Raw genomic sequence first — 12,629 nt, 5'->3', positions numbered from 1 at the left:
GCTCAAGAAGACCAGCAGGACTCAGGAGGTCTCTGCGCGTGCTCGGCGCAAGATGCAGCTCACTGGATACTCAGTGCGTCACATGCTACACTCCATCTTGGATGAGACGGTCCACGCTGTCAATGTGCGCTGCTTGCTCAAAATCATATGAGTGCATCCCACTGACCAGCTCAGATTGAATGCACTCTGCAAGCACAGCATCTGCTGGATGGACTGATAGAAGCTGCTGCTCATGAAGTCGTCAACGAGGAAAAAATAAGGCTACAGGCACTTGCTTTCCAGCGTGAAGAAGAGCTTGCAAAACAGGGATGTCTTGTCGGAGCGCAACTTCACGACCAGGTCTCTCGTCTTTTGCTCGAGATTGTGGACAGCGCTACCAATTCAGCTTCTGCGCTTCATCCAGGCACTGTCACATCAGATGCCATCAAAGCTACGTCTACGATTGTAGAGGCTAAACCTTGCTCGGCAGCGGAAGAGACAGTCAAAGAGCCGGACTCTGTCAAGCCCCTTAGATCAGAACCTGCATCAAAGAGCAAGATTAGGCCAGGCCTTGCAGATGCCTGGGTCAAGCGCTGTCTTGGTTCCTCATCATCGTCTCAAGTCCTCTTTACACCAAAGAAACGACTGCGAATTGATAAGTTGCCGCCAAAGAAGCGCATCAAATCTCTGCAAGCACCGGTGTTGAGCATCAAGCCTGTATCAGACGACCCTCCTCCTCCCTCGAGTCAGTGCATCAAAGAAAAATCCTCTGCGCAAGACGACCCTTGCATAATTGCGTCAGTCTCTGAAGAGCTGGATAGACTTTTGGATCTTGCAGCAGTCGTAGGGGAAGAGTCTACAGCCATGCAACTCAGGTGGAATGAAGCCATGCAGGATGCTCTACCAGCGCGCAAACAGAAGCGTAAGCAGCTCAAATTACATCAGTCTGTGGCACAAGTTGTGGTTGCACCTCCTATCGTCAAGTCGCTTGTTGAAGCAAAGAGCACTATTGCAATTCCAAAGAACAGTACTGAAGCACCCTCATCAGACTATCTGCTCACAGACATGTTCTCGGATGGTGAAAGCTCAAAACCTGTGGAGCCTCTCAAGAAGCGCCGAAAGTTCTGTGCACCGTCCGCAAAGCCAATCTGTTCTGCTGGGTTGGCAATCACCTCGGCGCATGAGGTGGAGTTGGATGGAAAGAGCATGTCTACAATCAAGAACGAGGATAATCCCGAATACCGCTCTACACAAATGCCTCGTGAAGAGTGCGGCACGTCAACGAGCCTGACGAATTCTCTCATCAAGGACGCTCCCAAGAAACGCCCAAAAGCTGGGATTGTACTGCCAGTGACAAAACAAGTCAGAGCTGTCAATGCGGCACCGAGCACAATCGACCATCAGAGTACTGCTCTTGTCAAACCTAGTGCTGGCGGGGGCGGCTGGGAAACGGCAGCTGGCAAGAAGCTTGTGATTCAACGAGATCCCGCGCTCGCCGCCGAGTGGGAACAAGCCAAGGGATCACAGCTGACAGCTGAAGCCCAGGATGCAAAGGAAATACAGCGACTCAACATGGAAGTGTCACAATTGCAGCGCCAACTGGCTCAGATCAATGAAGATGTCAAGACATGCGAACGTGCTAGTGCAATGTTGGAGGCAGCAGAAGAAGACAAGGTGCTCAAAGCGACGCAAAAATGGCGTATGGTCTGTCAACTTGCATGTGACGAAATGCTAGGCAGTGTCTTGCACAAGATTGAAGCTGCTGGTGGCTTTGTAGCCTGGCGAGAGCAACTGGCCCATGGCAATACATTTGGTGGGAGTTGGGGATGGCAAGAAGTGACGAGGGTGGAAGAATATCCAATGGATGCTGAAGACAAGGCTGCCTTTGGTATTGAAGAATGCTTCTCGATGGAGATGCTCCTTGCACAATTTGGTGTCAAGCCTGAGCTTGTTGGATGGGACTGCGACCTTCTCAGGTGGCAGTCGGAGTGTTTGTGAGGCATTTTCAAAGGTTCATTGTGGATCGGGTCCGTCGCTAGATGCGCAACGAATCTAGATTTAGTCCTTCGCTGCTTCTGTCTCCATCTAGGTCTTCTGTTGATCATCTATCATGCTATGCACTTTACACGGCTGCACTCCGGTTGCTTCCTCACCTCGTTGAAATCTCGTTTGGCATGTTCTGCCATTTGAAGTCAAGTCGATGTCGAGCCATTCTCTATCTCTGTGAGGGTATCTTGACTATGAGTAGTCTTGGTCTCTGTTAGTACACGGGTCTACAATGACTCTACATGTAGGTCGCCATGAAGCCAGGGTCTGGTGTCGATGGTGACTTCTCACGCTTGTTACGCGACATTTAAACACTTCACAAGCTTCAAGCCTTCATAGATTGATCTCACTCCTCATATATACAGCTCATCATCTGCAAGACCAGTCATGGCCGTCAAAGCATGCTTATTCGATATGGACGGCCTGCTCATAGACTCAGAGTCCATCTATACCCAAACCACAGAGCTCCTGCTAGCAAACCACGGCAGACCTGCCAAGTTCCCTATTGAAGTCAAATCCAACATGATGGGTCGACCAGGACCCCAAGCGGCACAGGTGTTTCTCGACTGGGCACAGATCCCCGGATTGACTGTGCCAGAGTATATTGCTGAGCAAAAAGCACTGCAATTGACGCGTTTCCCGCATGTTCAACCGTTGCCAGGTGCAGTAGACCTAGTCTCACACTTGAAGCAACACGGTGTTGGGATTGCTCTTGCAACGTCAAGTACAAGCAGCAATTACGCTCTCAAGTCTAGTAACCTCGCTCGTCTCTTTGACTTGTTTGAAGAGGTACGCGTTACAGGCGACGATGCGCGTGTTGTGGGACGCGGAAAGCCTCAGCCCGATATCTTCTTGACTGCCCTTGCGGACCTCAATGCGCATCTTCGACAGAAAACTTCAGACCATATTGATATTCTGCCTGCAGAGTGTCTTGTCTTTGAAGATGGTGTGCCAGGAGTTGAAGCTGGTCTTGCTGCTGGGATGCGCGTGATTTGGGTACCAGATCAGCAAATTCTCTCCCTCCATCGGCATCAAGTAGATGAGATTCTGTGTGGACGTGGCGAGATGCTCCTGTCATTACAAGACTTTGACTATGCGAAATACGAGCTGCCAACCAAGTGAGAGCAATTGCATTTGGATGCTACAGTAATGGGTACGCTAATAGAGAATTCAGAGACAGCAAGAGTATGCGAGAGCTTCATTGTCTTCAAAGAGATGGGATGCAGCCTGCCTCGCGCCCGTCGACTGGATGTCGAAAGAGGAACCGCGATACCGCGACAGTGGATCTCTCGCATTGGCCACCGTGTAGCTGAATGCACTGCCCATGACACCCAAGAAGAAGGAAGATTTGAGCATGACGCCAAAGTCAATCGATCCTTGGTGGTCGAATGGCATCTCCTTGATGGCATGAATGATATCATCAGACGTCTTCGTTGGCCATTGTCGTGCAACAGACAGCTTGTCCACCACGTTCCAACCCCTCGCTGCACTGGCAAATTTGTTGATTTGGTCCTTGTCGCCGCATGCGAGATAGATGACCTTCTTTGCACCTTGTTTAGCCCACCCGTATTCCTTCCATGCACGCTCTGCTGCTTCCAAAACACGCGCAATTTGCTCATCCACAGGAGCCCAGCTACCGGCATCTGCTTCAACGCGGAAATGCACACCGATGAAGGGACCACCGGCCAATTTACCCATGAGTGCAGAAACCAGATTTCTCGGTCTCTCGTTGAATCGAATCAAGTGACCCAACTCGTACCAAATACGCAAGGTCTCGCCGGTTGGATCATCCGTCACTTTGTATGTTGTGAACGCCGACATGACATTGACAATGGTTGCACCCTTCTCTGGCACAGGAAATATCAAACGACCATGCCACTCTTCAATCTTGCGCGCTACTTGCGCATCGAAGAACTTGCGGAACGGATGACCCGGCCAGAAAACACCACGGAACAAGACAAACGCCGGGTCGGCCTCGAGCTCAACATCAAGGGTATACCTCCATTCCTTTGGATCTTCCTCCACCACCTTCATTTGTGGACAAGCGGCTTGCAGATGACTAATGACATGGTCTGCATCAAACCAATCGCGGTACGGCAGGTGATTTGAGTCATTCATAAAATTGTAGTTTGTGAGATCGTTGGAGTCGCGTAATGCCATTTTTGGTAGAACAAGGTTGGCCCCTGCGTCAACTGCCATCTTCATGCATACTTTGAGTTGTGACATGATGCTTGTGATGCCTTGGTTGATGCCTAAGCACTTGATGTAGTAATCTTCGCGCCAGTCGGTATGTTCGCACAAGTACTTCAGGTTGGAGAGTTGCATGCCTTCAAAGGGCTTTGGCGCCCATATTTGATCATAGTAGTCGTGTAGCTGCGGCGCGAGATGTGAAGAAGAGACTGAAGTACCGTCCAACACAATCGACAGCGGTGTTGTTGGTGTCTCATGGCCGAGCAAGGTCGAACCCAATCGTCGCGAGAAGCCCTTCGACCGGAATGTCAGCCAAAGGACGAAGCAGATGGCCGCGAGCCCCAAGACAGGCGTCAGTCTACGGCGGCCGAGCACAGTCATTTGCTGACCGCTGAGAGTGTTCCGTGGTAGGGATTGGAAATGGAGTTTTGTCGCGTTTCTTTCTTTTTGAGTTCAAATTCAACAAATCAAGCGACACGCACTGGGTTGCCAGTCTTTATGTCAGCAACACCGGCTACTCAGGCGAGGCCGACGTGTTGTAGAGCGTGTTGCGGTACAGGATGAGCTTTGTTTCCTTCTCCCATTTGAACTGCTTCAACTGCTGTATCTTCAAGCTGTCGACACGATCATATACCTCCCAGCCTGGTGTGTGAGCTAGTTGCCCAGGCTGCTGCACAATGGCAAACTCGAGCGAACCCCAGAATTCAGGGGAGTTAAGCAACGCCGGATCCTCTGTCTTTGTAATTGGTCGAGGGCCTGCTTGTAAGAAGCGTGAAGCGCCCGTCATACAAGTCAGTACATCGAGGTAGACAGGCCCAGTGCCATTCAGTGGTAGCTTGGCAAGTGCTTCACCGCCAGGATAGTTATGGGAGGAGATGAGGAGCATTGAGACGCTGAGCAGAGCTGTAGCTGGAATACTGCCCATCAGGACAAAAGCAGCGTATCGCCAAAAGAATGATTTCGTCCTGCGGTTGAAGATGTAGCTGGCGCCAATTGCAGCGGCGAGTGTCATTTGAGGCACGACGTAGATGATAAAGCGCCACTCTTTGTGCGGCTGGAACGAATACAAGCCGACGAAGGCTAGAGCTGGCATCAAAAATGAGAGGACCCTGCGATCCACAATGATGCCTAGCAGAATGAGAACTCCAGCCAAAGGATTCAACAGTAGCTTGACCAAGTCGAACGCGTAGGTGTAGAAAGGACTGGTTCCCCACTCTTGTGACTTGCCTTGAATGACATTGAACATGACAGATTGCACTTCGGGAGCCACGAGTACTTGCCAAAAGTAAGAATCAACGAGCGTCGTCAAGCCCAAGCCAACTGCCGAAGCTCGAACGCCAACACGGAGCGTACGCCAGAATGTCAAACGCTTTGTAATGAGCCAGTGGAATACAACATGCGTCGCCAGCAGTAATACAATCTCAGCACGGAAGATGAGTGCTGACAAAGTGAGCAGAACAAGTGCCGGTGTCAGACTCTCATTGGGCGTGATGAAGTACGTCGCAGCCAGAGTGGCTATTGTCAGTAATCGTAACGAGAAGAGCTCACTCACTGAATGGCATAGCCAAGAGATTGGGCAACGTCCTGGAAGCATAGTAGATGACATGGAACTGTGTCATTTGCAAAACAATGTACCACGTTCCGACAGTTGCGCCATAAACCCGTTTGGCAGCGTTTCGAAAGGCCACCAAGGCAGCCACATTGACAAGGCCCAAAACAGCCCTCGTTGCAACTTGTGACAGAGGGCCTACGATGGATTCGCCAAAGGACAACTTGCATAGATTAGTCAGGGGCCAGGTCAGCATGGACAGTCCTAGGGCGCCGATAAAGGTCCTGGGTACAGCTCCAGGGAACTCGAAATGGTCATAGTGCTGCAGAGCATCAGGCCTGACGCCGAATTGCAGAATGTCATGGACTGCTTGTAAGTTGAAGGACTCTTCAACCTTGGTGAAGGGGGCAACAACAGAGTACAGCAGTACAATCGCGCCAAAGACATAGTCCAAAATGTCCATGATGAAAAGATCTCTTGAAGGGGTCTGGGATGAGAAGACGTCTTCAAGACAGCAAAGGCCTTTCAATGGGCTCTGACAAACAAAGCTTCAATCCGCGACGTGGTGACAATTGCAGAACGTGAGCCGCAGGGAGAGCTTCGAACAGGAGCAAGCAGTATTTAGCTCAACAATATTCGACCAAAGAAGCCAGCTAGGGAAGCATGAATTCGATCGAGTCTTGAAGTCAAAGTGTAGTCGCAAGTATAAGTGGTGCCTTCCATCTCGATTTGTGACTGCCGCCCAGGACGCGACATCGCTGTCAAGTTCAGCGCGACGAAGGAGCATCAAACACCCCCAATCACAACTCTCGTCGTAGACGTCGCTCTAAGTACTACTTGTGCTCAATCGCTAGCTGCAAGATCCATGTTTTTCGGCTTTGGGTCTTTTTTCTACAGTACGCCGGCTTTTATCAGCTCTACAATCACTGACCCTTCCAGTCTCTCTGCTGCTAGTCAATTCAGTAGCTATCTTGTCTGAAGATCGATTCCTTGCTAGAAGTATGCGCATATGTTCTTCAACGATCTGTTTCTAACATGGCTAGTCGGCTGGAGTGCGACGAATGATCCTGGCTTCGGCACAGACGAGCAAAGCATAAAATCAAAACTCATTGGACTCATCAACTCGGTGCGCGTTGTTTTGAGAGGTACATCAACCATACGCCGCCTGCATAACTAACATTAGCACCTCTCATCCTTGTGAATACAGTCGTCATCTTTTATCTGCTGCTACTCGGCTAGAGCATCGCATTATGTACTGGATAGAATTAATGACATGACGCTCTTCGCTGCTTGCTGTAGGGACTATCTCTAAGCTTGCCTTGCAAACAGCTTCTCCGCCTGACCCCATCGGAATGTGGTTGCAAAGTAGATGAAAATGAGGATCATCAGCATGAACAGCGTATTCTTGATAAATGGATCATGCTCTGCTTCACGCACAACATCGAGGCCACTCTTCGCTTTTGGTATTGCTTGCTCCACAGGACTCTTGATTTTGTAGTCGCGCATGATTTGATTGGCAGTGAGCCGTGCGCCACTGAGGACAATAGGCACACCTGTACCAGGCTGTGTGCTTGCACCAACAAAGTAGAGGTGCTTGTAGTCCGCATGCCGAGTGCCAGGCCTGAACCAGAGAACCTGCAAGATGTCATGTGATAAGCCCAAAATGGAACCTTTGTGCAGATTGAAATCATTTTGCCAGTCTTGAGGTGACGAGACCATCTCACTCTGGATCAAGTCTTCGAAATTGGGCAAGTCAAGACGTTTTGCGAGTGTTTCAATAACAAAGGCGCGTGCTCGTTTCTGCAGCATGTCCCAGTCTTGCGGGCCTGCCTTCTCTGTAATGTAGCCAGCTGGAATGAGGATGACAAGCGAGTCCTTGTCTTCTGGGGCGGCACTTGGGTCAATCCTTGATGGCACATTCACGTAAAAGCTGGGCTCTTTTGGTAGAGAATGATCTTTGAAGATGTTGTCGAATGACTCTTGGTAGTCTTCAGCGAGGAAGATGTTGTGTGTGTCGAGCCCTGTAATCTTTTGCTTCATACTCCAGTAGAGACTGATGCTGGAACTGGTCAAATTCTTGTCATCCAGACGTTTGCTGTAGCTCGAGTCTGGCAGCAAGTTGCCGTATGCGTAAATCAAGTCCGCGTTGCACACAACGATATCCGCTGAGAGTTCCTCTCCGGACTCAAGCAAGACACCTGTTGCCTCCTTGGTCTTTTGGTCAATGTTGATCCGCTTGACTGGTGCATTGTACTTGAAAACGCCACCGTGCTTCTTTGCGATCCTCTCCAGCGCTTGAACCACGACATTGAAGCCTCCCACAGGATACCAGATACCTTCTGCCATCTCAGTGTATTGTAGCAAATTGTACGTTGCAGGCGCATCGAATGGTGACATGCCAAGATACATGGACTGAAACGTGAATGCGCGTCGCAGACGGTCCGTCTTGAAGTAGCGCGACGCACGGCTGTACACCTTATCCAGCACATGCAAACGCATCGCTTCCTTTGCGTTATGCCACGTCAGTAGTTGCCACAGCGACTCAAAGTTTTGCTTTAGCACCATGTCGATGGACGCTGTGTAGTGATAGTGCGCTTCCTTCATAAAGGCCAAGAAACCCTCGAACCCTTCTGGACCCTCCCACTTCTCGATCTCCGTCTTCATCTGTGCCATGTCTGATGAGAGGCTGACAATCTCGCCATCGTGAAAGACGACTTGGTAATTCCTCGGACACTTTCGCAAGTCAAAGTGATCCGCCACCTTCTCACCAAGCTCCTCGAATGTTTCGCTGAATGTTTTTGGCATGAGATAGAATGATGGACCTCGGTCGAAGCGATGGCCAGGCGCTTTCGGGTCATAGAGGAGCGAACATCGGCCACCGGAGAAGCTATTCTTCTCAACCACGGTGACTTTGACGCCAGCATGCGCTAGGCGCGCAGCAAGGGCAACACCACCGACGCCGCATCCAATGATGAGCGCCGTCTTCTGCCTCTCCTGCTTCTCAGACATGACAATTGAGTTGTTGTGCACGAACAAGCTCAAAAGTATTCAAATTTTAAAGCGACGTCGTCATGAGTTATGTAAGCTACGCGTTCACTCCGGTCTCCTGGCCATGCATCGCATCGAGCGGCGAGTGCATATGAGCACCTTTGCCACCAGCAAGACGCTTATTTCGCTGATGCAATTTCGGATCGAGGTCGACTTGCAGCTGCTTGTCTTGCACTTTGTCTGTGAGCAGCTTGACGGACAAGACGAGTTCCTGTATTTGAACGAGATTAGACGATTCTGACTTGAGTGGTAGGAACGTGACATTCTCCTGACCATCGTCGCCATTCGCCACTTCAACACGGATGCGTCCTGTGGACTGCATCCATTGCAGCAAAAAGCGCGTTTGCTCAACCGTCTCGCCCACTCTGCTTGCAAGCTTGGTGAGTGTCAGACTCAGATGAGTGCGTTGGACCTGAAGAATACGGTGCGTTGGCATGCACAAGATAGCGGACTTGATGAGACTACTGTTGCCGTCATTTGTGATTTCCTGTTTGTGCTGTTCAAGCAAAGCAGGCAATGTTACCTGTGCTTCAATCATAGCACGTCCAATCTCAGTGTATGTCGCTCCGAGTACTTCCAGTGCCATGCGAACTCCTCCCAGTGTCATCTTTGGCATTTCTGGTAGTCTGCCATCCTGCAACAATCCCATCAGCAGGAATTTCTTGTATGCATCGACCTGTATTTTGCTTTTGCGCTGTTGAGGAAGAACTGAGGGCGATGAGACCACCAAAGAGAAGAGGTACCCTGCGCGATCAAAGTGCTGTAGTGCAGCACAGCACATGCCCAGGTAGTAATGATACTGCAAGGGCGCTCGATAGGTCAAGCCGCAGTCCTTTGGGATGTGCTCAATAGATCGGTAAGCAAGATCCATAGCAGCATCATACTGCCTTGCCACACAGCATTGTCGAACAAAATAGACATGAGCAGGCGATAGCACCTGTGGTGGATAACGCTCGAGCATGCGGCGAAATATTTCCAAGACTGCTACATGATCATCGAGTGCAGATATCAAATCAAGAAGATCCAGCAGCTTTGAGGCATGTTCAGCAGAGACTTCCTCAGGGTCAATAGAGGCGAGGAAGTGAGCGACAGCTGTGAGTGTTTCTGGCGACGCAGATGCACGCGTCTGGCTGTGCAGATCAACGAGCAGAGCCTCTGTCTTGTTGGGTCCTGTCATTATGAAGCAAGCATGAAGCCCAGTCTTGCAGCAGCAGTAGAGTCAAGTTGAGTTGCTGCTGCTGCTGCTCCTGGTCGCGTCGTTGTGTTCTGGGCGGCGTGCGACAAACTCAAAAAAGTTGGACAATCGCAAGAGACAAGCAAGAACTAGAGCAGGACCAGATAGACGGCATCAGGGACAAGAATGGGCAAGCGGAAACACGACGAGACTGAGGAGGAGCGCAAGATTCGCAAGGCCGAGAAGAAGGCCAAGAAGGCAGCAAAAGCAGCGGCAGCAGAGGGGAGTGATGTGAAGGAATCAACCAAAAAGACGACGAATGGCACTAGCGCCAGCACGGCCGGCGAGCTGAGCCAGGAGGAAGTGGATGCATACTACAAAAAGCACACTATCGAGGTGACAACGCCCGATGAGAGCCCCTTGCCGCCCATCGTGCGCTTTGATCAATTACAAGTGCACGCGAGCATCAAATCAGAACTCTCTGGCTTCAAGGAGCCATCACCCATTCAAGCAGCCTCTTGGCCGCATTTACTCGCTGGAAAAGATGTCGTCGGTATTGCAGAGACGGGATCCGGCAAGACTTTTGCATTCGGTGTACCAGCAATGCAATATTTATTGGATCTCGAGAAGCGCACAGGCATTCATGTTTTGGTTGTTGCGCCGACGCGAGAGTTGGCCATCCAAACGAGTGATAATCTCAATCTCCTCGGCAAGGAGAGTAAAATACGCAGTGTCTGCATCTACGGCGGTGTTTCAAAGGACACACAACGCACAGCATTGAAGAAGGCGAATATTGTGGTCGGCACACCAGGCCGTATCAACGACATGCTGGATGACGGTACCCTAGATTTCAGTCACGTTGCATACCTCGTCCTGGATGAAGCGGATCGCATGCTCGACAAAGGATTCGAAGAGGACATCAAAAAGATCATTGGCGCGTGTCCTGATCCAGAGAAAGGTGGTAACAGGCAAACACTCATGTTCTCAGCTACTTGGCCAGAGATTGTTCGGAAGCTCGCTGGTACATTTATGCGCAACCCCGTCAAAGTGACAATTGGCTCACTCGAGCTGTCTGCCAACGTGCGCGTGACGCAGAAAGTGGAAGTTCTGGCTGAGCAGCGTGACAAGGAGTACCGCCTTCAGCAACTCATCAAGCAATACCAGTCCGGCAAGAACAAAAGCGATCGCATCCTTATCTTTGCCCTATACAAGAAGGAAGCCGCCCGGGTAGAGCAAACACTAAAGTATAAAGGTCACAATGTGGCTGCCATCCATGGCGATATGTCCCAAGTACAACGGGAACAGGCTCTCGCACAATTCAAGTCTGGTGCTTGTCCATTGTTGGTGGCAACCGATGTTGCTGCGCGTGGATTGGACATTCCGAATGTCACACTTGTCATCAACTTGACCTTTCCCTTGACCATTGAAGATTATGTCCATCGTATTGGCCGGACTGGTCGAGGTGGCTTGACGGGTGTAGCCATCACTTTGTTCACCAAGGAGGACAAAGCACACTCCGGCACGCTCATCAACGTCTTGAAGCAAGCTAAGCAAGAAGTTCCTGAAGAGTTGATGAAATTTGGCACCACCACCAAGCCAAAGCTGGACGTCTATGGTCGCCGCATAGAGGCAGACGCCGAGCCAATGAAGAAGGCGACTAAGATCGTCTTTGACTAGGCCACCCTTGACGTAGACTCTGTATATAATTACTCTTCTACTAAAGTCTTAGCTCAGGTTGTCGTATACACCCGCGTCGAAGATGTGCCTTGCACCCCGGACAGAGAAATGATCCTTTTGGCACTACACATTGTATTTGTGTACATCAAGCCCTTGACGGTAGAAACATATTGTCTAATCAAAATTGCGGGTCATGCATATGCTGTAGGATGAGAGGGATAACTCGCCCATAATTGTAATCGTCAGGGGGATCATAAAGATCTTCCTGCTGCACGACCAGCTCAAAATGACGTGTCCAGAGCAGATAGATGGGTACCAACAAAGATTGGCCATCTTCGCTGACAATGATGTGACGTCTGATTTGAGGTCGGCCCAGGACCAGCTGTTCAAACATCTCAGGCAGGTCCTCTAGAGTTTCTTCCATGTCAACATTCCTATGGATAGAAAGCACTTTAGCCTTTGCAAGGCTGAAATGATTCGCCCTTCTGCGAAGCGCCGCAACGTCCTCGCCACTGTCTCTTGACAACCAATTGTATAGCTCGAGATCCCAATCAGATCTCCGTTGCGACAACCTGAATGGAGCATAGAGAAACGTCGCTATTGCTGCTCCATTGAGCGCATGGACAGGACTTTCGCCTTCGCAGCGCCACTTCGGAGAGTCTTCCTCCAAATCGATACATCTCTTTTCATACATCCGATACCAATCAGTGTTCAGGCTCTCAGGAACAAGCGTATCTTCAACGCGGCGTAGAAAAGCGCGTGAGACACAACGCAGTGCCCAGAGCGTTTTCTTGTCTGAAAAGCTCAAGATTTGCCACCATACCTCAATGGGTAAATTTGGGACACTCATCCTTCAAGGTGCCACCCCCTGCAGGGCCCGCCGATTGATGCCAGCTCGTAGAGACGCGTCGATGGCGGTGTGCGCAAGGCCTATGCGGTGTGGTGGCAGTTAATTGTGTCAATCGC

General features: G+C 50.5%; 9 protein-coding genes across 9 annotated transcripts; 4 read left to right on the top strand and 5 right to left on the bottom strand.

Annotated features, from left to right (window-relative positions):
- Nucleotides 1-52: 52 nt before the first annotated feature.
- On the top strand, nucleotides 53-1,977 carry BCR37DRAFT_391845 (uncharacterized protein; the record flags this gene model as incomplete). The annotated part of the gene is made up of 2 exons (XM_040871057.1): nucleotides 53-124; nucleotides 175-1,977. The coding sequence occupies 2 exons, from the start codon at nucleotides 53-55 to the stop codon at nucleotides 1,975-1,977; spliced, it is 1,875 nt and encodes a 624-aa protein (XP_040726261.1).
- A 218-nt stretch (nucleotides 1,978-2,195) lies between these two features.
- On the top strand, nucleotides 2,196-3,171 carry BCR37DRAFT_261209 (haloacid dehalogenase-like hydrolase). Its single transcript, XM_040866715.1, has one exon. It carries the CDS (start codon nucleotides 2,413-2,415, stop codon nucleotides 3,145-3,147), a length of 735 nt encoding a protein of 244 aa, XP_040726260.1. The 5' UTR covers nucleotides 2,196-2,412; the 3' UTR covers nucleotides 3,148-3,171.
- Nucleotides 3,172-3,195: 24 nt separating this feature from the next.
- Nucleotides 3,196-4,224, bottom strand: BCR37DRAFT_345463 (uncharacterized protein; the record flags this gene model as incomplete). Its single annotated transcript, XM_040867624.1, has 1 exon — nucleotides 3,196-4,224. The coding sequence occupies one exon, from the start codon at nucleotides 4,222-4,224 to the stop codon at nucleotides 3,196-3,198; it is 1,029 nt and encodes a 342-aa protein (XP_040726259.1).
- Nucleotides 4,225-4,240: 16 nt separating this feature from the next.
- Nucleotides 4,241-6,227, bottom strand: BCR37DRAFT_397651 (Alg9-like mannosyltransferase family-domain-containing protein; the record flags this gene model as incomplete). Its single annotated transcript, XM_040871735.1, has 2 exons — nucleotides 4,241-5,730; nucleotides 5,768-6,227. 2 exons carry the CDS (start codon nucleotides 6,225-6,227, stop codon nucleotides 4,730-4,732), a joined length of 1,461 nt encoding a protein of 486 aa, XP_040726258.1. The 3' UTR covers nucleotides 4,241-4,729.
- Nucleotides 6,228-6,509: 282 nt separating this feature from the next.
- On the top strand, nucleotides 6,510-7,038 carry BCR37DRAFT_261212 (Yos1-like protein). Its single transcript, XM_040866716.1, has 4 exons — nucleotides 6,510-6,660; nucleotides 6,704-6,763; nucleotides 6,808-6,909; nucleotides 6,948-7,038. Exons 1-4 carry the CDS (start codon nucleotides 6,630-6,632, stop codon nucleotides 7,001-7,003), a joined length of 249 nt encoding a protein of 82 aa, XP_040726257.1. The 5' UTR covers nucleotides 6,510-6,629; the 3' UTR covers nucleotides 7,004-7,038.
- A 111-nt stretch (nucleotides 7,039-7,149) lies between these two features.
- Nucleotides 7,150-8,773, bottom strand: BCR37DRAFT_402249 (phytoene desaturase; the record flags this gene model as incomplete). Its single annotated transcript, XM_040871898.1, has 2 exons — nucleotides 7,150-7,188; nucleotides 7,244-8,773. 2 exons carry the CDS (start codon nucleotides 8,771-8,773, stop codon nucleotides 7,150-7,152), a joined length of 1,569 nt encoding a protein of 522 aa, XP_040726256.1.
- A 76-nt stretch (nucleotides 8,774-8,849) lies between these two features.
- BCR37DRAFT_391840 (uncharacterized protein) lies at nucleotides 8,850-9,989 on the bottom strand (the record flags this gene model as incomplete). The annotated part of the gene is made up of 1 exon (XM_040871056.1): nucleotides 8,850-9,989. One exon carries the CDS (start codon nucleotides 9,987-9,989, stop codon nucleotides 8,850-8,852), a length of 1,140 nt encoding a protein of 379 aa, XP_040726255.1.
- A 149-nt stretch (nucleotides 9,990-10,138) lies between these two features.
- On the top strand, nucleotides 10,139-11,712 carry BCR37DRAFT_260040 (P-loop containing nucleoside triphosphate hydrolase protein). The gene has a single exon (XM_040866712.1). The coding sequence runs from the start codon at nucleotides 10,173-10,175 to the stop codon at nucleotides 11,661-11,663; it is 1,491 nt and encodes a 496-aa protein (XP_040726254.1). The 5' UTR covers nucleotides 10,139-10,172; the 3' UTR covers nucleotides 11,664-11,712.
- A 129-nt stretch (nucleotides 11,713-11,841) lies between these two features.
- Nucleotides 11,842-12,513, bottom strand: BCR37DRAFT_391838 (uncharacterized protein; the record flags this gene model as incomplete). Its single annotated transcript, XM_040871055.1, has 1 exon — nucleotides 11,842-12,513. One exon carries the CDS (start codon nucleotides 12,511-12,513, stop codon nucleotides 11,842-11,844), a length of 672 nt encoding a protein of 223 aa, XP_040726253.1.
- Nucleotides 12,514-12,629: the final 116 nt, after the last annotated feature.

This window comes from Protomyces lactucae-debilis, assembly GCF_002105105.1.
Source record: "Protomyces lactucae-debilis strain 12-1054 chromosome Unknown BCR37scaffold_6, whole genome shotgun sequence".
Taxonomy (NCBI): Eukaryota; Fungi; Ascomycota; class Taphrinomycetes; order Taphrinales; family Protomycetaceae; genus Protomyces; species Protomyces lactucae-debilis.
Note: the sequence above shows the minus strand (reverse complement) of the source record. Positions and strands in the feature narration are given on the sequence as shown.

Excerpts from the sequence above, each read along its gene's own strand:
- BCR37DRAFT_261209 (XM_040866715.1), top strand. The coding sequence starts at position 2,413 with ATGGCCGTCAAAGCATGCTTATTCGATATGGACGGCCTGCTCATAGAC.
- BCR37DRAFT_261212 (XM_040866716.1), top strand. The coding sequence starts at position 6,630 with ATGTTTTTCGGCTTTGGGTCTTTTTTCTACA. Across the intron at positions 6,661-6,703 it reads CTTTGGGTCTTTTTTCTACA|TCTCTCTGCTGCTAGTCAAT; the intron begins GTACGCCGGCTT and ends TGACCCTTCCAG. Across the intron at positions 6,910-6,947 it reads GGTGCGCGTTGTTTTGAGAG|CACCTCTCATCCTTGTGAAT; the intron begins GTACATCAACCA and ends AACTAACATTAG.
- BCR37DRAFT_260040 (XM_040866712.1), top strand. The coding sequence starts at position 10,173 with ATGGGCAAGCGGAAACACGACGAGACTGAGGAGGAGCGCAAGATTCGC.